We start from the raw sequence: 26691 nt of genomic DNA on the forward strand, positions 1-26691 counted from the left end.
AGGTGGCGACTTTACCACTATGCTATCGGGGAGGCCAGTGTTCTTTCGTTAATATTCAGAGTGGTATTTTGAATAAAATAATAGTAACAACAAGAACTCAGACAATAATGTGTCACAATACACGAAACCCAACATTCTGAAGTAGACATTCAGAGAAACATTTTCACATTTTGTGAACTGAACATCTTAGACAAACCAGAGCAAAAATCAATGGCTCTAAATGATAAAGAAAATAACGTCTGAAGATTTCTGTATCTTGTCGAAGGCTTGTGGGAAGTTGTGCCCCCCCATATTACACAACATAGGTGAAGGCGTAAGAACGATATGGATTTTTTACTGTGGGAGTATCTCTCAGTTCGAAATGCTACCAAATGGCTTCCACGTTAATTGAGTCTTCTTTTCCAATTCTCTCTCTCTCTCTCTCTCTCTCTCTCTAACCCTGCTCTGTTAATGCTAATATTATACCATTATACTCACGGTGACAATCATACCTTCGTCTCATTCTCATCAGTTCGCATTACTAACGATGTGAATGAGCGACGTTAAATGAGGACACATATAATAACAGTGCAACCAGTAAGAGTTACTGCTGACGTGCCAATAACACAAGCAAGAATTGCCACAAGTTGTCTGACTTACTAATGACTTACTTTCTCGCATTATCAAGCATACAATGGACACGCCAGTCATTTGTTTTTAATCCTTATACCACATTCAGTTACTATTAAAACGACCTTGAAAAACTGGTTGCTAATTGTTTCTTTGGGGGACACACGGACGTGTTGTAACTGACGACGCCCTTTGGGCTGGTTTTGACTCCCCAGCACTTTACGTTCACATATAGAGAAATGAATACGGCATGTCGAAGCTATATTCTCAAAGAATCAAATGAGACAAAATATTCAATTAATTTCTGAAGTTCATCAATTTGAAAGTTTCCAGAATTTTGATATCACAGCGGTTTTTCGAAACAAGAAGAGCCGGCCACCGTGGCGGAGTGGTTAGCACATCGCCAGGGGTCCTCGGTTAGAATCCCTGCCTGGGCATGGATGTTTGTGACTTTCAATTCATCAATTTCATAACATCATTACTGATCCCCATCTTTGCAAATTAGCCAAAAGTGGCTCAAAAAGCGAAGTAAAATAAAGACAATTCAATCAATCAATCGAAAGAAGAAATTTCGAAAACGACTTTTCTGACGTCGGCAAAAGTCCAGTCGAGCCTTAAAAGGAACACTGTTAAATTTTAATGCTAGAATATTGAAAACTTTACTTTAACCTCTAACTGTGTAGCAAATTCTTTATATCCACTAAACATACAAAGTAACGGATAGTAGATGTAGGGGAAGAGGCAAAAATATACTCTGCACCATTCTGAAATGTTCTGGGGGAACAGAATGTGCTCCCTTCCCCAAAATCAGCACATTATGCTAACAAGGTAAACGATATATGTTCCTCCTCTCTTGTGTAACTTTCCTCACTGTTCTGCCCATCTGAAGTTTGTCTGAGGATGCTCTTAAACCAACCACACTTTCACATCAAAGTAACACCTTGAACGTACTCTCTGTCTCGAGGATCTGCAGAGCAAGGCCAGGCATAACAATAGAGAAGGGGAGAAAGCAAGCGGGCGGAGCAAAGTGAGAGATGCTGCAAACGGCTGGAAGTTGCAGCCGCGTTTGCACTCACTCCCTCTTTCACGCGTTCACTGGTCGAGCCCTCTCGAATCCTACTTGTGCAGAGAACTTGTTTTCGTTCGCCTGCTCCAGAGATTCCCTGGACAGAGTGTAGTTGCCTACCTGGTAGTGCTTGTCTTCAAGAGGTGTGGCACTTGATGTGGCAGTATCCCAAAATGTTAAAGCAAAAGTGTACTTACCGGCCGCCAGGACGAGCCAATAGCACCAGCCGAAGCTGAACGTGAGAGCTTTGTCTTCGAAGCGTATGACGAGGGGGAAGGGGGGGATCAGAGAGTAGTAGACGAAGTTGGTGAAGACCAGAAGACCTCCTGTCAGAGTCATGGTGTACGCTCCGTACCTTGGCACTACCACTAGGAGAAGATTCATCATCAGCCACGTGGCAAACGACGCCCTGAAAAGGGAAGAAAGAAACGTCTCAAAAACACCTCGCGTATTGCAAGTACCACTATCACACACTATACCTTTCTATACAGGGCAATGATATATAATAAGGAGTCTGAATTAAGTTTTGAAGCATTCCTGGCAACGAAAATGATGACAAAATTCTCTAGGGCTATCGACCAGGTGAGTTCTGGGGAGGTTTCCGAGTTTTCGAGAGCTAACGACACTCTCATCGTCGGGGTAGAAACGACCGGGTGAGTTCTCTAAAGCTCGGAAACCTTCCCAGAACTCATCTGGTCGATAGCCCGAGAGAATATGTTCATCAGTAAGGAGTCTGTTACTAAGCCGATAGAACTGTGATATATACTGTACCTAGTACTGGTGAGTTGTAACGTAGAAAGATTCTCTCTACTTAAAAAAAATATATATATATATTAAACAAGGACGGGGCTAGAAAACTTTGAGCAGGTGGGCTGTTGACATTTATTAATACATTAGGGTGGGAAGATATAAATGTAGACTTTATACAGTATAAGTTTTACACACATACTAAAGTGAAACTTCACCTATTCTCCTTATTATATTTCCTCTATGCACCCCTTTCTCACTTTCTCTCTTGGTATTGTCACTCATTTCCATTCTGTTACTCTTTCTCAACTCGTGTGTACTCCCCCTCTCTTTCACTCCCTTTCTTCAGTATTCTCCCTATTTCCATTACTCCCTTATCCCACCTCCAGGAGCAAAAGCACATTTCCATGGCGGAGTGGTTATCACAGCGCATCTGACAATGTTGTGTACTTCGAGATTAGTGAAGGTATCGATACGAGGTAAGACTTGGCAGTGGTTTGATCTCGTCTCTGAACATATCGTATATGCAACATATACATCGTGCCACTGCACAAACCTTTACAGTATATAGACGTCATGAAGGCAATAAATTTTTCTCAAACTTAATGGTTCTGTTTGGCGCTACGAGCTCTCGAGGGTAAAAAAAGGAATTTTATCCTGACTGTAGATGCACCATGCAGCACATGCTCACAATTTCCACAGACATGGACGTACGGAAGGAGGGGCACGGCCCCCAGCCCCTGGAAAATGAAAGTCAACCAAAAATTATATATTTCAGCCACAATAATGTGTTAATTATGGCACGAACATGATAAATTCAAATTGAAGCAATGTTTTTTGAGGGGACAACACTATTATGGGGGGAAAACGTGCCTTGTTTGCCCTTCTGGGAAAAAAATCTTCTTTGCCCCTTCCTGGAAAAATCCTGAGGACAACCATAGCCAGAGCATGCTAATCGGTCTTCCATCAGAACATATGCTAAACAATATTAAATAGTGTCATATTGACTTTTTTCATCCTTTGTGTTATTTTGTTCTTTTTACTTTTGTTCTTTTCATTGCTGATGATTTCAGCGTAAAATAGCTACTTATGCTGTATCTGAAATTTTCTCAAATAAATCTGCACCTCATCTATAAATAATCTGGCAGATAACAACTTTTTATGTCTGTGGAAGTGACATAGTAAAGCAAAATTGATTTGGGTACATTTTTTGGTATCACACACCAAAGTCACGACTCGTCTGGGTCTCTGAACCATCCCCAAACAAGATCGTATTCAAAGATATCAAACAATGCAGTTCCACCAATCATGGCAACTAGCAATTACAGCATTCTTCGTCCGACCGCTCTCGTGAAAATCACACATAAATATTTCAGGTATAAATGCGGGGATTCCTTTGTCTTGAGTGGATGTCTTCATAAATTGGTAGAAATCTGAACCATAGAGCAACACGAAAGTGCTGCTTTTACGAGTTGGATTAGTGTGCTTTTAGGAGCGCTTTAAACAAACAAGTGGAAAGAGTCTGTCTGATTTATTTTCTAGTTTTCCAGTTTCGCTTATAATCAGTGTTGCCAACCATTATTTAAAATTGTGTCTACATTTACAAATGCTTCTACGCTTAACAAAGGCTACATGTAAAAGTGATTTTTTTCATATGAACTGCCAATACAGTGTAGGAAAATTCCATTTTCAAGATATTTTCTGTCTTTGCTGATTCCAAATTTATTGTCTGTAGGTCTGTTTAGTATAAAACGAGTGGCAAAGTAGGGTTAAAGTTCCCCCCTCACTTCCTGGATAATTGATTTCAAACGAAAATTACATATAAGCGTATAAATGTAATTTGTAATCAGTAAACAATACATCGCAGTAATTATTTTACGATATTGATAATTTGTAATTAAAGGGATGTTACACGTAACGATTGATAATTGTAAGTAAAGATGTATTACACGTAACAAATTACGTTATTTGCTTCTCCACATGGGGAAGCAGCACTTGAAATAGGGATAAACCCACGTGGGGAACTTCTTGTAAACTTCTAGACAGACATTCAGTTCACTACGATGGTGACATGGATGGGGAAGTTAAGCAACAGGTTTAATCAGCATCTCTATGGGGAAATCCATGTTGAGAATTATTGTTGTTGTTGAGTTGGTGTTTTAAGTCCACTTTATGCACAGTAAGGCTAATCGGGACTGGACCTACAGTTTAAAGTGGGATCCGAACCACTATGAGCCTCCACCGGGTATCGAACCCGGGATCCCTTGATAACAACATGTTGAGAAGAATATGGGTAAGTTATTACGTGCAGTACCACAAGACTGGTACAAGTCTGTTACAAGGAAGTCAGAATTTTAAATAACAACAGTTTTTCTCGAGGACAGTTGGGGAAAATGTCTTAGGTAGCCCCAGAAAAAAAAAAACAACTGTAGACAACCTTGATATAAAGTTATGCGTGCTGCACCGATTGTGTGGTTTCTCTTGTGCCTTGAAGAAGAATTAATTTCCAAAAGACGAACCTAAGAGACATAGGAAGACGAGGAGTGGCGGAATAAAATCTAGTTTTGGAAATAGGCTAGAAGGATAAGGAGGTATTATTAATTACGTATATAAAAACTTTAAGTCACTTTTACACAATATTATTCCCATTTGTAAATCCTCCGAACACATGAACGAAAAGAAAAAGAAAGCTTCAATAAGGAAATAAAATACGATTCAGAAATTCTGAAGTTTAGAGACATGTTTCTACGGTTGACTACACTGCTTATAACCGCAAGCACGAGGGAACGCCGACCTCGTCGAGAGCAGAAAGAAGTAAGATTAACCTATGTCAGAAGTCAGCCATATTGTCTACGTTTTTCCCGTCTTCGCACTTTGATGTCTTTGTAGAAGACACGTACAGGATTCTGCACTTTGGAACAAGCATACCAGTAAGTCTAAGATGTATGCCTCGAGGTTCTTGTTGGCCAGGGGAAAGCAAAATAAAAGCAGAAATGGCGGTATCCTTTGTTGTCAACGAAATTGTGCACCATCTTGTAAACTTATAGCCTTGGGTATAATATAACTTGAGGGGGAGCAGGAGGATGACGTTAAATATTATATTACAAGTGCTTCTTTCAGTGAAACGACGCTTTTAAAACAATGAACACTAGCAACAGAACTTAAGCAGCACTGTTGTACACTGTGTTCTGTTGTCCTTCTCTATATTTTGTCCTTGATCGTTCAGTTCGCAAATATCTCCAGTTGTCAAATGGGTAGAGTACATTGTTATATGGCAATTCGCGATTAAAATTAACCGATATGCCATCTGGTGAGATTTTCAGGAACCACTCCACGTAGGACACTTCGCTGCGCTTAGCTGTGTTGAAGCCGTGCAAAGCATGGGGAACATGCGAGAAAGTAACGTCTACTGTTCAGTTTTTTGCTCTAAATCGTTTTGTGGGTCAGGACAAGTGAAAAGCTTACATGTGTTTTCCACCCCGTGGAATCAACAAAATGAAATTTGTGAATAAATCAGGGAAAACAAAACTGATTGACAAGATTGGCATAACTGAAATGAGGCAGGGAAATTATGAAGAATGCACGAGTTTGTTAACTTCATTTTCCGAAAGATGATCTTATTACCATGAAAGTAAGTTTTAAATTGTTCTTTATGAATATAACATTTTTTTAAAAAAAACAATATATTATGCATGTAATTTGAAACAGGTGCAAGTCGATTAAGTGCGAAGATGAAAATAGTTTGAGAATTAATTATGTCTGTAATCATAAAGGTAAGTCAGAAAAAGGAAATTGACATGCTAATGTTGCTGTTTCATTCAGTTAATTTTCAGTGAAGACTGAAGATAGACTCAATGAAATTGTTGTTTTATTATTATTATTATTATCATGTGTTGTTATTAAACCAGCCTGCCTCTTTGGGGAAAGAACTGCAACGGCATGTTTACATTTTTCTCCTGCCCAAGCTTTGCAATACAGGTGAATTGCTTTATTTTCAAATCATTTCTAAGAGTCCCAGTTACAACCGAGGTGCAGATGAAACAGAACTGCTTTGAAGAACCAGTTTGCATACATTAGTTTCGTCGGCGTTTTCAGTGTTATTTTTGCCTATCATAACTAAATGCTTCGCTCTCAGCACAGCTTCACCTTCGCTATAGTTCCTGGAATTCACATCGCATTCGCAACATTTAAAAATATCGCGTAATTTCAACGTTTCTTCCATACCAGAAATGACAACACGCTGCTATTACGTACTACTACTGAATGTAAATCCTACGTAGAGCGGCCATATTGGAAGCGACACTAGCGCTCAGGTGGTAATTTTAATCGCGAATTATGAATGTATACTAAGAGAGAGCGAGCAAGAGGGAGAGAGAGAGAGAGAGAGAGAGAGAGAGAGAGAGAGAGAGAGAGAGAGAGAGAGAGAGAGAGAGAGAGAGAGAGAGAGAGAGAGAGAGAGAGAGAGAGAACTCAAAATTAAAGATGTTCCTAATATCATTGGGTTATACTTCTAGGTCCACTCAGTGATAAACACTCTCTTCCAAAGAGGGGTAGCGAGAGCTACATAACACCCCCACCCTTTCATATTCCAAATATATCTGTATGTATCTAACCATATATGATCGGCACTTTATCTTTCTTATCACACTCACCATGCTGATAAAAATGTTCAATACCAGCTGACCTCCCACCGTTTAGACGATGGTAGCGCTTGTTACACATGCTGTTGTGTTACAACCAGAAGTAGGCTTTACCAAATAATCTGTATATTGGAAGATTAAAGGAAAAAGCTCATTTTGAACAGTCAGCACAGCACAGGCTGGTATGTGCAAATTGACTGAAAGGAAATCAACTTGAGATTTAACCCATGAGCGCCAGTTAAGTTCTGTACTCTTCGCTTCGGCTCGCACTGAGCATAATAGACGTTTTTTTTTTCTTTTAGAAAAAGCTGAGCGAATGGGAGAGATATCATTGTTGTTATCTGCTTCGCGGACCGCTAATGAATGTAAGAAATTACTTAAATGCCATTTGATGTTACCCGAAAGATAGAATAATTAAACATTAATAAAGTCCCTTGTTCTCAGAATACTGCAACACCGAACTATTCAACAGAGATGCAAGTAGATTATTACTGTACGAGTTTTACATGTATTTTTTAATGGATGAAGTTTCCCACTCAAACTCTTATTGAAGAAACCTATTTAGCTTAAGTTTTTTGCTACAATAGGAGCAAAAAGCGTTTAGAATTTCTTCTTCACTCTTGCTGCCTATTACCAAAGTAGGAATTGTAGCAATAAGAACGATCAGTAAAGACTAATTTTAGGGAGTAAATTCTTTCCACCAAAAACGTCGTTCGTGTACCTCAATGAGGTTCGTCTTAGATTTAATGCAATGCTGATGTCGAGGGAAGACGTTCATATATAGGAAAGAATGTTACAAGTCCTCCTTCTCTTTTCTAACCATATGAATGATACCGTACAGAGAAGTTGTCCACATGTTCATCCAATCAGACCAATGCACTCTGAAATAATGAAGTTCTGAAACTGCAACCACAGCAACAGCCATCTTACTTTAACGTGGTCTTTGACCCATAATGTGGTCAATGTCAGCCTTCTTCCAAACGTTGAACCTGCGGGAATCCCAAGGAAGATGTGTGAATATTTGTGTGATCAGGTACATGTTTCTTGGTGAAAGTTGTACACATGAAAATGCATTTTCCTTTCTCTTGGGTGTAATATATGAGTACCTAAGAATAACGATGGAGTCCTTGGAAGATGTCAAGGGCACCTTTATGATAACCAAGAGCAGGAGGAGAAACCGCAGTCAGGTAACTTCAACGACACATTGTTTCTAAACAGAGGAAACATCTCAACGATTACTATTCTAATGCTGCTCTCGTCTCTTTTGTCAAGTTTAGGTAATACGTATGACATCAGTTATGCCCATATGTTATAAGTAATTGCTACAGCACCTTGACAGGTGATCTCTCAGACGTTCATAAATCCATCTCGGTCACACAGTTTTTGAGCTACCTAAACAGTTTATGTTCTCTTAAAAACGGTTGGAAAATTGTATCCGCTCTTGTTTTTACACTTCGAGAGAGTTACTTGCAGATTTGAGAAAAAGGAACCAGTTACGTCACAATTCCTACAAAATTTATATTTCGAGGCATTACGAAACAGTTTGTTTCTCTTGGGTTGAATAAAATGTGGTCCATTGTTGCAATTTAGTTCTAGAAAAGCGTGTTTTATCATCAAGGTGTAACAAAAAAAATCTTCACACCATTTCTTCTGTCTCTTTGTTTTAATTTTCACTGTTTTAGTGACTATTGTCCAATGAAACGAACAGACATTCAATTTTGTTGTCATAATGGCAAAATTTCCGATTCAGGACCGCAACATTAAATATCTAGTCATCACTCCAAGAATTCAGGAAAAACCGAGATAAGATGCCAAATACTTCAGTGTTTGTTGTACCACAGGTATGGCAAGATGATATTTGTTGCTTGTTTGAGAACTTTTTTACGTCACGTATGCTAATGGACTGGTAAGTTGTGCTTTCTGTCCCTGCATGGATCGGCTCTTGGGTTCACCTAGCCTCTAATAAATAGGTACCTGCGGGAAACCCTGGGGATAAAGACGCCGGAACGTAGTGCTGAGAGAGATGGAAAAAACCTCATTTGAACTTGAACTCGAAGCAAAGAGAAACTCTCCAAGTTTCTTACCTGTTCAGTAGACTTCGATGTGTGAACCCTTAGTTGCTCTGCAGACGTCAAGACTATATTCAGTCTCTTCCCATACACAGCAGAGAACATCCGCCGTGATAGACGAAACAACTCCAGTGATTCTTGATTTTAAATGATCCAGATTTCGAACTTGACAGGAAAACGCTTGTGTTTTGACATAACCCCACAAATAGAAATCCATGCGTCTAAGGTCTGGAAACCGTGGGGGTTAGGCAATCCACCCTCCTCGTCCGCCCCATCGCTGAGGAAATGTTTCGTTAAGAAAATCCCGCACGATTGTGGAAAAATGTGGAGGAGCACCATCTAACTGGAAAATTTAATTCTTCGGTATTTGGGGCACTGCATACCCTTGTAGCATATCCAGTAAGGTGATCACCGTTATTGTTTGTTCAGCAAAAATATAACTCTGACTAACGAGCTCGGGCAGCTTGCGTGTCCTTGAAACACAATGCGCATGCGCTATCCCTCGCGTATGTAGGTGTCAGCGCGTAAGCTTTGGCATACATAAACTTGGAGAGTTTCTCTTTGGTTTGACGTATCGTTCATCTTCCTACCATGCTTTGTTCCAAAACTATGACTGTTTAAAAACCCCACCAATATTTTACGAACACACTGTATATCCCATCAAACTCTGAGAAATAACTATTGTTGTATTGCCGTCATAGTGAGTAGGGGACAACTTTGTGACATGTGATCTACCGTGACCCTGATCTGGCGAATGTTGTACATTGTATGCACAATTATTCTCCAAAGTTTCATGACATTCCATGAACAACTTCTCGAGAAATCGCTATTCTTACCCTACCGAAAAACGATGGTGTCTTCATACAACAATAGTAAGGTGGTTATTTCGATCAAGACGACGCCAACACAAATTTTCATGGAAATCGGCCACAAAATTTGCGGATCCATAGTCACGAAGCAAACAAGATCGACCTAACATTCTCCAATACATATTTCTGGTTCTAAAAGATAATTTGGATTGCTAATTTAAGGAAAGTGTGACTGAGCCATAGCATTCATTCAGTGATATCTTCGCATACTGTACTTGTAAAGTCTCATGTATTGTATTACTTATCGTTGCTAGGTTATTCACACCGGTAAAAGTAAATGAGGAAATGGATGAAAGAACAAACCCAAATAAACAATGAATGTCTTCCTTGAGTGCTGCATCAATCTATGCTAACGACTACACCACAGAGGTTGGCACATGCATCCTTCAGAACAATAAGCTGTTCAGAAGGTCTTCCATTTCGTGTGTTGCACGCATGGGAAACCAAAGTGACGTGTACGACTTTTAATCTGCAACTTGGTCGAACTGATATCCATAGCCTGATTCAATTTTGGCAGGAAAAAAAAATCGCCAGTTTCCATTTCACTCTTCAAGATGGAAAGCCGAACAAGAGAAAAGACGCTGCGAGACACCTCACAATGCACGCTGACAGACAAGTTCGTGAACTCTGAGAGTTTGAAATGGCAATGGAATATGTGTGATGTGAAAGAGATGGAGAGTGAAAAAGGAACCGAGGTGAATAGGATGTGCTGAGGGAGTAGAGAGTGGAAGAACATTTAATTTGAGCAGCAGGAAAGAGAGGCTGGAGAGAACAAGACAGAAAAATAAAAATGAATGCAAAAATAAGAAACTGGAAACAGAACCGCAATTTCAATTAACTGAAAACTTGTAAAGGAGAAGAATCACATCAGGAGTAACAAGCAGTGAACAAGCGAAGTATATACAACTACGTAATATGAAAAATAAGCGAAAAATGTATGTATGAAAAACACGTATTTCTTCCATTGGGCCCCATTATACACCTGCCAAGTTTCATGGAAATCGGAGGGACGCAGGGGTCAGATCCTCACTTCAATTTGTCCTCATCTTGACATTTGAGGGGGTTTTGCCCCCTAAAACAGTTTTTTAGCCGAAACAAAAAAAATCACGTATTTCTTCCTTTGGACCCGTTTATACACACACCTGCCAAGTATCATGGAAATCGGAGGGGGACACAGGGGTCAGATCCTCACTTTAATTTGTCCTCATCTTGACATTTGAGGGGGTTTTGCCCCCTAAAACAGCTTTTTAGCTGAAACAAAAAAACACGTATTTCTTCCTTTTGGCCCCACTATACGCCTGCCAAATTTCATGGAAATCGGAGGGGGACACTTAGATAACCTCCCTTGTTAGTCTTACACTTTGTAATTATGTAACACTGCATATATTATAATGTTTTATTTTAATTTGTAAAACTGTAACTGTAGAACAATTGTATAATTTTTGTATAACATTTCTATCTTGTTATATGTGTTAAAGGTTTCATCCTGGAATGAAATGTCTCACATTTATGTGTGTTTTCATTTCCAATACATTCGAATGAATACATATTCGTTTCAATGGCATTTACAAAATCACCTCTGACATTTTATGTTAAACAAGTAAGATTATTTTTGTGCACGAGTGTGATAGCCGATGCGTAGCAAAGTATTTTAGGAACAACACTTGAAAAAATTCTTGTAGGACTAACTAATGGAAAATTTCTTTGTAATCGAAGATCATAATACCTTTTAAGGTGTGGTAATATTATAATGGGATTGAGATACGAAACTCTCGGATCCAGATCCGAAACTTTCGGATCCGGAACTCTCGGATCCGGATCCAGATCCGTAACTTTTGGATCCGGATCCGAACGGATCCGGATTTTTCAGATCCGGATCCGTTTGGCCATCCCTAATTGACACTCCACACACCAACAACCAAATTCTTAATTTCCTTATCAGGCTTACAAGGTGATTACTTAACAAGTTATAGGGAAGATTCAAGAATGATAAAGGTATATTTTACACCGCCTTCGGCAGTGCTTCAAGATAAACCAGGAGTAATGTGGAAACTTCTGAACATTCAGAAAGGAAAAATAAAATATTTTGTTGCAAAAGTATTGAATTTGTGCTTTTGACACAGATAGAAGATAAGCAGCCAAGTATAATCATGAAAGAAACAAAAATCTAGAACAGAATAACCAAGTTTAAGACCTGACTTCTAAGGCGATGAACATATTACTCCTTAGTTTAGAAATATTGTAATTAACTTAAATATATCAGTTTGCAGTGCTAAAGTAATGAAATGGAAAAAATTCCAACACTTATGATAACAAGGTGTAAGAAATGGGTTCATGTGAAGTTATATCTGCTACTTTAGGAATGCACAATTAATAAACATGAAATTCAGTTTTATCATCAACATCTGTTTTCTGAAACCATAAAACCTAACCAACTATAAACACATCGCCAGTTGACTACGATTCTTAAATGTCAGTACAATTTAATAGGCAGTAACAATTTTCAAAAAAGTTTCTAATATTTATGTAACCATATACTACGCTAAGGCATATTCATATGCTACATTGCTCTCCTTGCTTGTTCTAAATGTAAACTTCTGGTCAACACCTTGTCAGCGTAGCATGCTCGAAGATTTCATTGACCTAAAAGCTTCCATTGTACCAGCATGTGCACTCAACGTACACCGTGTTGGTGCTTTAAACCAGGAACACCTATCAGCTCTCTTATCACGAGAATTATTCCTTCACTAACATGTTTAGCCACTGTAGATCATGTAATGGTTACAACAGAAGGTGCACGCAAGCGGGAAACATTGCTCGATTTGCATGAAGAAGCCCGAGAGTGTAAATTGACTCCGAGAGGTGTGCCCCAACGTGCTCCATGTGCACGAGAGAGAGAAAGAAAGAAAATGAAAAAAAAAGAAGCAGTTTGTGTAATGGCGCCTACGCCAACGATGCGTGAATGCACACCTAGGCAGAGATGAATGATTATAGCCACCTACCTGACAATGTAATTAAGCTTTCTTCTTAGCATTGTTTGTAAGGAAAACACTCCTTTGCTCTTGCTCAAATTTATTACCGAATATCATGTCTTGAGGGCTTCATTCCTGTGCAGTGTTGCCTTAACGTGCTTCCAGCACGTTCTTCCCTAAATGCTGCTTCTTCACGACTTTACTTTTTGCTCAACATTACCGACCTTACTGAAAATACCACCGATACCTCATTGCAAAAACACTTCAAGAAAGAACAGACACGTGGAAGGAACCCTAACCGAATTTCATTGGCTAGGGACAACAAAGGCCAAAGCACTTGTCTTACGAAGGCAAAGATGGATGACCAACTGTCACTCTGCGTAAGTGTACGGGTCAGATGAAATATTAGGAGGGAGTATTGCAGGTTATCTGGCTTTTACTTTGCCCAGAGGGGCCAAACGCTTTCTAATTACATACATGAGAAGGGCGCTGCACCGTGTGTGGGTGAAAGAATGCCTCTCGTGACACATGGCACAGGTATTCTTTTCCACTATGCAACCTGGAATCGACATAGGATATTCTATACGCTCAGTGGCGCTCAGATTTCTGATTTGGGGGAGGTACAACGTTCATCCACATTTATGTATGTGTGGTGGTGTTTTGTAGTACTATTCTATGTCCATCCCACAATTAAAGGAGTCAATACAGGAAGGGTATATTCCACATTTCTTTGTAATGGTGAACAATGAGACCCTTCTTGTACTCAGAAATCAACTCGACCAACACAGACTCACAGAGTATAACAGAACAGAGGCTATTGGACAAAGGCGCCGACTCCATGGGGCTTGGGGGTGCTCGAGCCCCCACCAATGTTAACGATGTGGGGGCTGAACCCCCAAAATAATTTTGTTTAAGGGGATCTAATGTATTATTTTGCTTCTCTTGTAAAGTTTACTCTGAATTGTACCACATGAACTTAACTTTAAATACATATGTATTTGAAATGTTCTAGACCATCCACTTTGGGGGGCTGAGACCGCTAAACCATCAACTTTGGGAGGGGGGGGGCTATGAGCAGAGACAGCAAAACACATGACTTATTACTATATACTAAGTATGTAATTATGAGTATTGTTAAAATTTTTACTAAAAAGAGTTTCAAAAGTCGATGTGCATGAACTAGGGTAATGGATCATTCATTAATTTATTTCAGTGATCAGAGCCCCTCCCCCCAATAATTTTGACAAGTCGGCGCCCCTGCTATTGGACATATCCCACAACTTTGTAGTTTGCACACGAGATACTAGACGGTAGTACGAATATTACCTTTGCCAGGGATAGGCGCTTCTTGTATCAACCCCTTCATCTTTTCAAGATAGGATTTTTGTGTGTTAGAGGCTTTTAAAGACGCGATACAATTCCGGAACAAATAACGCTGAAGACCTTGGACTCATTTGAATTTAATGAAAGGAAAAATCAAACTTAAATGTTAGAAGTGCGATCAAACATACAAGTATTCATATCAATGTATGAAACCGCCCTCGATCCCTTTCAGTAATATCTCTAGACTGCTGATTAACTGAAGTTGTTCAAACATCCTTTCAAAACGTTATGCAGAAGGGGTTAAATATAATTGATACATGCAACATATACAGGTGTATGTGTCAATCCGTTGATTCTCGTTTGAGTTTCCAGAAAATTGAGCTGTCTTTGCTCTCAAAGCAAGCCTTCTCTGTTCCGAAGGTAAATCGATTTCCTGAAACCTCTCACGGACTGTAAAAGATAACATCTTCGGAAGATACTCAACTGCAAAACTTTCTTCCACGTGGTATACCCTGGAAGTAGCATTCTTGTAAGTCAACTATGTTCTGGCGCCTGGAACCATACTGAGAATAATAGTTTGGGGTGTCCTGTCCATGAGTGTCAACTATTCTCGCTGCATCAATTGCATGCATTTACAAATTATGCTCATCATCGCGATTAGCCAAATTTGGCAGAAAAGTGACGTAAAATAAAGTAATAGAAATGCTAAACTTTCTACTCAAATATCACAATTTTCACACTCAACAGTAAAGTTACAGTAAAGTTTGAATTAAATGTGAGATAATATTCGACGTACGAAGGCGCTAACTTTGATTCTTATGTTCCAGATATTAATTGTTTCAAAGTCGCAGGTTCTCATTACTCTTCCGCAACAATCTAAGTAATTAATTGTTTCAACACGTCCTCTTTTGACGAGCTGGAACGAGTAATGACTAACTTCCGGCATTTCATTGTTGTTTATTCAATTATGGCTTACGCTTATTGGGTACAGTCTGGAAGAAAGCTATCTGCATATTTTCAGCATTGAACCTCAGGAAAAACCAAATACTTAAAACTCGTACTTAACATTATAGTAATGCCCATTTATCATATAAAAATTTGTTATACTATATGTGTGACAAAGAAGGTGGAAAGTGAAGGTTAGCAGCGGAAATGCTTAAGGTGTAAGTCCAGCTAAGGAGGCCGGCCTTCCGCTGTCTTGAAGAGAAACTGTCCAATTGAGATCAGACTTAATGTTCACAAATTAGAGTTGCTGCTCAGGAAAACAATAGATAAGTGTGGAGAGCGTCTTTTCCAACGATCAGAGGGTTCGAGTTTCTTTTAAAGTCAAATTTATGCTCAGAAAGGCTAATCGGGACTGGACCTACGGTTTACAGTGGGATCCGAACCACTGTGCAATTTCCCTCCACCGGGTATTTGATTGCAAGGCGACGACGTTACCACTACGTCATCGGGAAGACAACGGATCAGAGGCATGGACCTTAATGAAAATTGATACTTCTTGATGAAGCCACTTGCAACTCCTAATGACTGGAGGTTCGACAGAATATCAATATCACTATCAGAATATCATCACAAAAATATTATAATTTGAAAGTCGATAAATGAGTGCATATGCAGTAAGGAATGTTTGATACGAGAACCACATGAAAATGTTTAAAATTTTGTGAAAAATTGTGCTAGATCGAACCAAAATTTCCGACCCCATTCGTGAACTTCCATCCAAATTAGACTGCCACAAAGTTTTTTTTTTCCCGCAAGAACCACCTAAATAGATTCACTAATTGAACAATACGTAAAATAAGCAATCCTTCAGCTACAATACAACAACATTTCAGCCAGATTAAATAATTCAAGTTCTGGTGTCGTAGAGCACTATACCACGAAGTCCAGTTCCTATTTGCGATAAAAGAATGGTCGATTCATCATGAAATATTTCCAACAATTCCCTCGTAGTAGATAATTTCCACATATTCCATGGCTGTTCCCACAAATAAGCCTCCACTAGACTACTACAGTAACAAGATTAGAACTTTATCTATCAACCTCTCCATCAGGAAATGTCTAAATGAGACAATAAAGTCAAGAGACTCATGTTGCTCGTGCAACAATGTAAAGTACCACACCACGGAAAAAAACAAAAAAACTGAACTGTTGATCAGTGGTTTTCGAGATCTTAGTATCCAGACACTTTCTCTTGACGTGAGCTTGCTGCAGGCCATCGGAGCCTTCTCTAATGACGAGAGGTCAAAGGTGGGAGGCGAGATGAAAGAAAAAATCCGGGCGTCCTCCGATGTTGCTGACCTATCTTAAACAACATTTCCGTAGGGTATGTTGACCAGTCTTCACAAGCATCAGCAGCAGAGAAAACTGCTGATTGTATGAAAATTCTTTCGGTCATATACTCTATTTTGCTTATTTAGGCTGGCTTTTGGAAAAAGTTGCATCAATTGAAAACTGAAAAACTTGCAATTATCCTTGTGTTGGTCAGTGGCATCATACACCGTTCTAAAATGTATTCCTACGCCAAACTATTAATCAAACGGAGTTGAAAAGTAGATTGTTGGAGTAAGCCATCTTTCACTCATTTAAAAAGAAAATGTATTTTTTTTAAACACTGGAAGGAAGGAGTCCTACCATCCACCTTGGTGGCTAGAGCGTTGAGTGGTCGACCTACAATCTCGCCACGGCATGTTCCAGATTCGAATCTTCCTTCGAACCTCCCCGATACAGTATCGACACACATTCCTTCTTGTGTTGAATAATCGCGGCTTTCATTTCCTCTAGGGGACAGGGGGGGAATTTGCTACTAGACTATCCTAGGCTATAGCCTAGCGCCTGCAAATCCAGGGGTTGATGAAACGCTGAAGTGGTAGAAGTGACGAAGATCATCAACTATTAAATTTCCTTAATATTGTGATAACAAAATAAAACAACATATCAGGTCCTTTTACTAGCTTATTTCATGAAAAAAGGTTGAACAACAAAGGAGTTCTAGCATTTAAATAACTTCTTACACCATAACCCTATTTTAAGTGCAAGTGAAGGAAACCGCACTAGGTCACGTAACAGCACTCGAATATAAACAATTGTTCATCGAAGAAACGAATGTAAACATTTTGAATGACAAAAATTAAAAGTCAAGTGCAGGGATATTGACGGTTGAAATCAACGTTCTTGTTCCTCAATTTGCGGCTACACTGGTCAGTTTAATGAATAATTTGTAATCAGATGCGTCCATATTTTAAAACTTACAAGTGTTATTAATGGAGAACATGCAATTAGTGGAAGTGAAGTACCATGGTAACAAAACTGTTAATAATGATGATGATGACGACGACGATGATGATGTCGGCAGGGCCCAAAGAGGATAGCCTAGGGACCCAAATTTTATACCCCCACCCCACCCCCTGCTAGAGGTGCATTGGACAGTGGTTCAGACCCCACTTTGAACTGTAACTCCAACATTGCCAAACTTTCTTGCGACGTTTTTTCTGCTTCTTTATGCTGATCGTAACCATGAAGAATCGTGATTACAGCATGAAGTGGATGAAGAGATACATTTGAAAGAAATGCCCATACCTGGGTCGGGATTCAAATCTGGAACCTTTGGCGGAGAACGGGCTCGGCATAGAGATGGTACAAGGGCTTAATAACCATTTGTTCACGATCCAATGGCATCATTTGCCTCCCACCCAAGTTAACACACAGGAACCGGGCGACTGGACAAATACACGGGGCTCCGCGAATGGAGAAAGCAACCGAGATTGACGCACGCAGGGGAATTTTACAGGGGTACTCTCAGCTTCCACAGAGAAGCGCGTTACTTTCCAAATAATGTGCGCGCAATTGCCAAAATGACCCTGGCGGTCAAATCCGAACCTCGATATTGTGCGAGCGCATACGTGGATATTATATAAACGACCCGCGAAATCGCCTCGAGAGACACGCGTCCTCGACGATCGTTCTCTGGAATGTCACTTTCTCGTACTGTCCTAGACCCCTTGCCCGCTCGTTCGGATTGACCTTCACGTGTATTCACAATATACGACTCACGCACAAATCATACGGGGAATACTGACTCAGAGAATAATAATCATAATACAAATATGTTAACAGTCTCCCTGTACTTGGTGAATAGGGAATTTCACATTCCTTAATGCGTAGCTGCTCAGAGTATGCAATTGCCAGGATAATTGGTCCTTCAGTGGCCACCCAATAGAGCTTTGTTATACGCAGACGGGTGTTGCATTGTCTGCTATTTCACCATTCCAGTTCCTACCAACACATTAAAATGCAATCAATGCAGCATTTTCCAACGTTTTGTTATGATAAGTTTAAATCCCAACATCTTGATATGCTCAAGCTATCACGCTATTCCACTCACGTTACAAACTGCTCTGAAAATTTCAGTTCATAAGCTGTAATCCCACTCATTTTGGCAACACAAATTCCATGATTTCTACCAGATTTTCCAGGCAATTTTAAAACAAATCTCCAGACCATTTTGTTGTACACTCCTTCGCATAAAGTGGCACATTTTATAGGGTTGAGCAGTCTAAGTATGTGTCACTTTATGTGAACAAGAGTGTACATACATGCTATATCGCATGCTAATAACAGAGTTTCTAGTGCTAATCTTCTCTTGTTATTCAAAAGAATAGAGATTATTCAATTATGTGAAAAATGAATTAAGAAAAATAAAGAAAATAACCTAAAAACATTTTTATACAGACTATCTCCCATCAAGAAAAAAATGAGTTTATGTTTGTTCCTAAATCCTGGCAAGGACAAAAAAACACTTGATTTTGCCTGATTTTATTATGGATGTATGTTTAAGATTCCAGATGTTTAATGATTTTTGACAAGTTTATAGGAGTATTATGAAGTGCTTTACAATACTGAAAACTATTGTGGGAGTAAATTCGAAGCCTAGAGAACCTAATTATCACAGTTAAAAGCTTCAATGAGTATTATTTAACTGAGAAATTATGATTTCAAAAGTAGCTTATGTGAGCATCAGCGCATCGCAGATATCAACCATTCTTGGCTTACGGTCGATGTACCACCTCTAAAAAAATACTTTCTTCTCAGGAGACAGAAATATTCTGTCGTCCCTCTCTCAATGGGAAATGCTAATTCCAGACATAGCCAGGATACCGCTTGAGCATTTTTTTAGTACCAGTGCCAAGTAGGACAATCAAGAAGTCAAGGCGACAGACGAAAAGAGAGAGAGAAGTTGGATAAGAGCCGATTGCCGTAAATCACAGCACACACCCTTCTACTCTCTCTCCTTTGACTGTCATGTGATGTTTTAATTTCCCTTTGGGATATGCTGATATCATGGTTAATAATAAAGAGGAACTTTGCCTACCTAGTAATTATTCTTTACACCTAAGTAAAATCCAGGAATGCAACTTTGGAAAACATAATGCACATTATTACTATTATTATTATTAACAATAACCAGAATAAAACATTAATATAATGAAAAACTCAATATGCTGACCAAGGCAGAAATTTATACTTGGTGCAGAGTCTGAAGAAAACCTTGCTAGAAGGTTGAAACGTTACGTTTATGTTTTATAATAACATAAATTTCTGCCTTGCCCAGCATATTGAGTTTTTCATATCATGGAAACAAGGCTTAATGGTGTTATAATTAATATAATATGAAAATATACCATGAATCATTCATTCATTCATTACCTTCTTTACTGGTACACTCTTGGCTATAATGGAACGCGGTTTTCACTACCCCTTTTTCCGTTTTGCAACAAAGTTATCTGTTTTATTAAAAATCATATGTAATACCAATCGTATTTAAATCAACTTAAGATTTGTTGGACCTTTGCTTATGAAATTTCAAAGTAATCTTTTAACTTCATCTGTTGTGTATCAACCTCTGTTAATCCAAACTCTTTCCTACGGATCAGTTATACTGTAGATAAAAATATTATAAAAATGTGAACCGACTACAAGAAGTAAAACAAGTGGTAACCACTCATAAGATCTTATGGTTCTCATAAAATTCCTTGCCCCTTCTTCGAATATTTGAGTTTTGGCATTTCTGAATTTTACTGGCAAAAAAATGCCCGTGAAAAATAACAGACCATAACAATATTAATACATTATGATTACTGCCTCAGAAACGCAATATCCATTTGCCTAATATTTCACTTTACACTTCTATTAATTTAAGAACGTTATCAAATATTAAAATGGAATGTGAAATTGAAAAAAACATACTTGGCAAAGCGCCAAAAGCTTCACATAAAATTTGATGAAAATTTAATCCATATATAATGAATATTACTTTTTTTCTAATTAAAAGTACTATCATCGTTTTCATGTAATTCACAATTACCAGTTAAACATTATCCTATTATGATATTTGTACTGAATTCTTTCATTATTTATAACGAAATATTATAACAAATTTAAATTAAAATTTGCACTCTATGCTTGTGGGCATTCGCTTTCTTATGGTCTGCATAGCCTCTATAACACGTTTCACCGCAGTCCGTTACTTCAAACGTTCTTCGAAGGCCCTGAATGGGGAACTCTAATAATTCTAAGCACCTTGTATTTGTTATTACTGGCTAAGAAAAGAGCAATATATTAATGAATGTAATGCAACACAAGCGCACAAACCAAAAAAGTTTAATTCACATACTGGTATGGATGCAGAGAAAATATTTACATAATTACCAATTTACCATTAACGTCCGCAGCATTTTTTCCTGGGAGGGGCAAGCAAGATTTTTTCCAGAGGGGGAGGGGGCAAACGAGGCACATTTTCACACATAATAGTATTGACCCCTCAAAAAACTTTGCTTCAATTTGAAGTTATCATGTTCCTGCAATACCCTTGCAACAATTAATAGATATATTACTGTGACAAATTAAATTATGTGTGAAATATGTACTTTTGGTTGAATTACATATTCCCCTCCCCCTTTCGGACGTGCATGATAATTACCGTCAAAGCTCAGACTTCAACCACGCTTATGGTTGCAGAAAAGCTTTTCTGTCTACCTGAATTGGCTACCAGACAATCTGGGCAGATAGATAGAATGGTGGATTGGCCAACAGTTAAACCACGTCAAACATTGGAGGAAGGGTGCAACGGAAAACTGCGTAGACCAGCAATATAGATAACAACAACAATAACAAGAAAGATAGATACACAATGTGTTCCGACAGACAATGCTGGAGCTATTTTAATCACGTCCAGAAAACTAGCGAGCCTTGGCCAGCAGACAATCAAGAGAACAATAAAGCCGAGGAGTCGAAATTTTGGTCTTTAAAATGCGGAAATAAATGGAACGATTTAATCTTGTTCGTATGATTAGGTGTCCAAGTTCTTTTTTCTTTGTAATCTCGGGCTGGAGAATTGGGAGCACACCCTCCCCCTCCTTGCAATTCTTCTCAGCGATTCTTAATTGTAAGGAACCCTTTGGTCACAACGGCAACTGCAAATGGCTGCCGATAACAACTTTCCATTGTTCACTTTTTCACGTCCAACGAACTTTCTTGTTTGTACGAACCTCCACCTTTCTTTTTTACAACGGTTCTTTCTTTCGTACGATTTTTCTATCCTTGACTCGCTGTGCAACAACTTCATTTTGGGCTTGTTATCGTCGCGATGAAAGACATGTCTTCGGAATTAGGTCACTGGCAACAGAGGGAGTTCTTGTTTGCGAAACTTTAGAGGCTGTGGTTCATTACGACGAAGAGAAGAAAGAATTAGACGATTTTAATAGATAAATCGTCAATCTCCTTCACAAATCTCTCAAAATGTTAAGAGGAAAGTAGCAATAGCTAATTACTGTATGTCTTCTATGCAAGAAATAGCTTTGCAAAATGCCTCTTCCTCTCTCTTCCTCTTCGCCTTTCCTCATTCCTCTCTTCCTTTGTTTCCATTCCTCTTCCTTCCTCTCTTCCATTATTTCCATTTATCTTCCTTTCTCTCCTCTTGTTTTCTTTCCATTCCTCTTCCTTCCTCTCCTCTTTTGTTTCAAGTCCTCATTCCTGTTCTCCTCTTTTATTTCTATTCTCTTCTTACCTCTCCTCCTTTGTAGCAATTTCTGCTCCTTACTTTTCTCTTTTGTTTCCATTCCTCTTTGTACTTCACCTCCTCTGTAGGAATTAACCTTTCTTCCTCTTTTCTTTGTTTCTATTTCTCTTCCCTTTTATCCTCTTTTTATTTCCATTCTCTTCTTTCCTTTCCTGCTTTGTACCCGTTCCTCTACCTTCCACTCCTCGTTTCCATTCATCTTCCTTCTTCTCCTTTGTTTTCATTCCTCTTCGTACCTCTCCTCCTTTGTAGCAATTAACCTTTCTTCCTCTCCCCTTTTGTTTCAATTCCTCTTCCTTCCTCTCCTCTTTTGTTTCTCCTCCTTTGCAGCGATTCATTTTCCTTCGTCGCCTATTTTATTTCCTTTCCTCTTCTTACTTCAACTCCTTTGCAGCAATTCATTTTTTTCGTCGCCTCTTTTATTTCCTTTCCTCTTCTTACTTCTCCTCCTTTACAGCGATTCCTTTTCTTTCGTCGCCTCTTTATTTTCATTCCTCTTCTTACTTCTCCTCCTTTGCAGCAATTCCTTTTCCTTCGTCGCCTTTTTCATTTCCATTCCTCTTTCTGTCTTCACTTCTGTTTTCTCCTCTCCCCTTAATATTATAGTCTATTGGTCTCGTTCGAGACTTGGATAAACAATAACATACGATACCTGAAACTTCTACCTACATCGAAACTAATTTACTATGCGAATTGACATATCAAACGGATACACAACTTATTGATGGATAATGTATTTTGTTTTAGTAATTCAAAATTAATTCATTAGCGTCAATTGTTTGTATATACGTATTCAGGGAAAAGTGTGTTTTTTTCCCGAAGGTTCGTCAGATTCAAAACGAAGCTTCAGAGAGGAAAAACATTTTTTTTTGTTTTTTTCCTTTGTGAGTTCTAAATGCTACAAAATATTGTGTAGTGATATGCAGTGTAACCGGTAGCAGGTTCAATAACTAATACAGGGTGGCTACAAACAAGCAGAAATTAAATTCCCTGACTTTTCCAGGTTTTCCAGGACAAAAATTTACATTTTTCCCTGACAATTACAAACTAAACTAAATCGATGTTTTTGCAAATGGAAATAATAAACTCATACAGATCCACGTATGGTTTTGTTAAGTACCAATATTATCTTCTATGAAATTGACTTAATTTCTCTATTCTCTATGATTTGAATTCAAACTGAAAAATAGTGAATTTGGAAAATTATTACAATTCACAAGCTAGGGAAGGATTATGGAATTTTCTCATAAGCAGCAAGTTTAAAATGAAAGTTATGACTAAATGAGATAGGAGTGAAGAGTGACTGATTAAGAAATACAATTTGTAATTTATCAGTCTCCTTATACATTCTCGGTATTATATGTTGATATTTCAACTGAGGTTTGGAACCCTCTGCTTGCAAGAATCATGAGTGTGGACTCATTTTTCGATGCATAAAGCTACTTCTCTCTTCTCTGTAAAGCAAAAAACTTAACTCTTGCATATAAGTGAAAGAATTGAATCGAACAAAATAAAGTGTCATATTTCCTTACATTATCAGTGGGATTTCTGCTTCAGTACAGTATATCCAAGTGAAGTACTGTGCCACTGACAACATGCAGTTAAACCATTATTGCTGACGAAAAGGGTATGCAAGTATTAGAAATTTAACGCAAGGAATTTATAGAATTGCATTGTATAGGTACCTTATTTAGCTAACCACACATTAAAAAAAGGAACACGCTAATAATAAAAGCTTCTGAAAGTTCATTTACGAGGGGCATCCTAAAAAAATCTCCAATGGTGCCTATACGCAGCACTAGTGGTCAGAGATAGACACACACACACATGCAGGCAGGAAGAAGTGGCATGTAGCTGTAATCTGGTACAGTTGCAATGCAGCCGTTTTAGGACAGTTTTAGGTTAAAGATTGCAGCTCTCATACAGTCTCCCACCGACTGCGATGTAGCCTACATTGCACGCTCAGAATTTGGCACAGAGCCACCAGCAATCGTGTGAGGTGTACAGACCAGACGTCGTGAGTGATAGTATGGTCAGACGATGGTGCAGACAATTCACGGAAGGCCAATCAAATGTGCACAACCCCAAACACCTGAGTACACATGGGTCCTTTGCATCACTTCAGATGAGAGATCTTGGACCACTCACTGTACAGCCCTGGCCTTGAATGTACCGACTTTCATCTCTTTGCTTAACTGAAGAGGTTTCTGGCAGGGCAAGGATTGACAGCTACACTGCGGTAGAGATAGTTCCAGTATTTGCTGTCAGACACATATACCATGGGCATACAAAATTTAGTGCCATGCCACGACAAATGCCAGAACAACGGTGGTGATTATTCCGAAAATTAGGTTAGGACTCACTGTTACTAATGCAATAAATTACAACTGATATTCATGTTCTATTTATGACTAAACGGTAGGGACCTTGATATTTTGTTATTTTTTTTCAAATTTGTTTATTTTCTTATTTTTTATTTTTTACTATACGGTGTTATTTTCCCCAAAATTCACATTTTCATTTTAGCGCATTTTCTGGCAAATATCTGAAATTATACCTTCATGGTGTTTTTAAACTAGTTTCAAATTGTAAGTCACATGGCTTACGCCTCTTCGTGAGAGTTTGATATCTTGAAAGTTATTTTGGGAAAGTTATTTTCTATACCTCTTTTTTAATTTTAAGGTAAGAATTTTAGATAATGGAATTTTCCCCGTATATACTGAAGGGTGCATAATGACCATAAGTGGCGACGCGCACGCAAAAAATTAAAATCAATCAATCTCACGTGCCAGATACTGATATATTATGGCATCAAAAACTGGCATTATTTTTTGACTTGTTAGTGTTATGTTTCCCAAACTTCGCATTTTTGTTTTAGAACATTTATCTGCCAAATATACCGAAACTTAATACTCCATTATTGTGTTTTTAAACAATTATTTTAAATTGTAGGTCAAATGGTCTACGTATTCTCGTGACAGTTTGATATGTTGGAACAGATTTTTAAGAAAGTAAAAGTAAAGTGCTCCCCTGCACTTTTCCATGAAGGTGTATAGCGGTGTGGAGTTAGGGCCCCACACTTTCTTGATCACGGCTAAAGGTGGGGGCTGATTGATCAGCACCATGCTCCTGGCTACCTTTATCCCTCAAAATTTCCTCAAGGTACCAGCTTCATATGATGCTGGGTGGGTGGCGGAGCAGTTTGAATAGGTGGAAAACATCCCGGTTCTCCCTCGCAGGGGATCGACCTCAGGTCTCTTGCATAGTAGTCAGATGAACTAACGACTGAGCTCCTTTATTACTCGCTCGACAAATGCCAATGGTGCGCACTTAGCTTGGTAATTCAAAACCTATGTTGTGCGACAAATACGAAGATTTGACGGTACCGTGTGACGGTAGATATGCACTCAATCTCCTGTTAGAACCCTCCCACTTTGCTCTGCGATGGAAATGGTTTTGATTGAACGATATCTTTAAATAAATAAATAATAAAAAAAAAGTCAATGAAGACGAAATTCCCTGACATTTCCCTGACTTTTTTTGACACCTCTAATTCCCTGACTTTTCCCGGTTTTCCAGGTTTTCCAGGTCTGTCGCCACCCTGTAATAACTTTTCTTTCGTTCGGCGCGCCCCTGAATCATCATCATATTGAACTTGTTTAGGCCACGACACCGTTTCTACAGCCGTAATACTCATGTTGTCCTTCTTATCGTTGTATATGACATGTAGCGAGCAAATTACTGGCCAAATTCGAAAATCATAAAAATCGATACAATAATTTAAGCCGCGGTGGCTCAGTCGGTAACGAGTCTGACTACCATGCTAAAGGTCCCGGGTTCGATCCCCGGCCGGTTCAAATCCGGGAACTTTTCTAACGTTGGAAGCGGCCCCGGCGCCCACCCAGCGTCGGTACCTGGGGGAAACCCTGGGGGGTAAAGGCGGTCAGGGGCGTGATGCTGATCACATCACCCCCACTCACGACCGGATCAAGAAAGTGTGGGGCGTTACCCCCCACACCCCCTATACGCCTTCATGGCGTGGTGCTAAGCACAGGGGAGCACTTTACTTTTTTTTAAATTTAAGCAGGCTTTGAGCACAACAATGCTGAAAAAATCTATCAATAATTATGTTCTACATTGTTGAAAGCAATAACAGTAACTATGAAACTACATCCAAATCGCGACATAAACCAACGCTTTCATGGAAGGAGTTATATGTTTAAGGTAACATTTTAGCATGTAAGTTTTTTGTTACAGAGAACTAAGGATCCAAACCTATTTCGCAGCAGCAGAGTGATGTTATACACCATTAATTG

General features: G+C 38.9%; 1 protein-coding gene across 6 annotated transcripts in view; it reads right to left on the bottom strand.

The window, feature by feature from the left end:
* LOC145986558 (dual oxidase maturation factor 1-like) overlaps positions 1–26691 on the bottom strand; it is a 445828-nt gene that overhangs the window by 62928 nt on the left and 356209 nt on the right. For all 6 annotated transcript variants that reach the window (XM_083120706.1, XM_083120704.1, XM_083120707.1 and 3 more), the window contains exon 6: positions 1873–2084. In XM_083120706.1, coding sequence (XP_082976832.1) covers positions 1873–2084 — 212 coding nt within the window. The remainder of the gene's footprint in view (positions 1–1872; positions 2085–26691) is intronic.

This window comes from Lepisma saccharinum, chromosome 4 (genome assembly GCF_977018435.1).
Source record: "Lepisma saccharinum chromosome 4, izLepSacc3.1, whole genome shotgun sequence".
In the NCBI taxonomy this organism is placed as follows: domain Eukaryota; kingdom Metazoa; phylum Arthropoda; class Insecta; order Zygentoma; family Lepismatidae; genus Lepisma; species Lepisma saccharinum.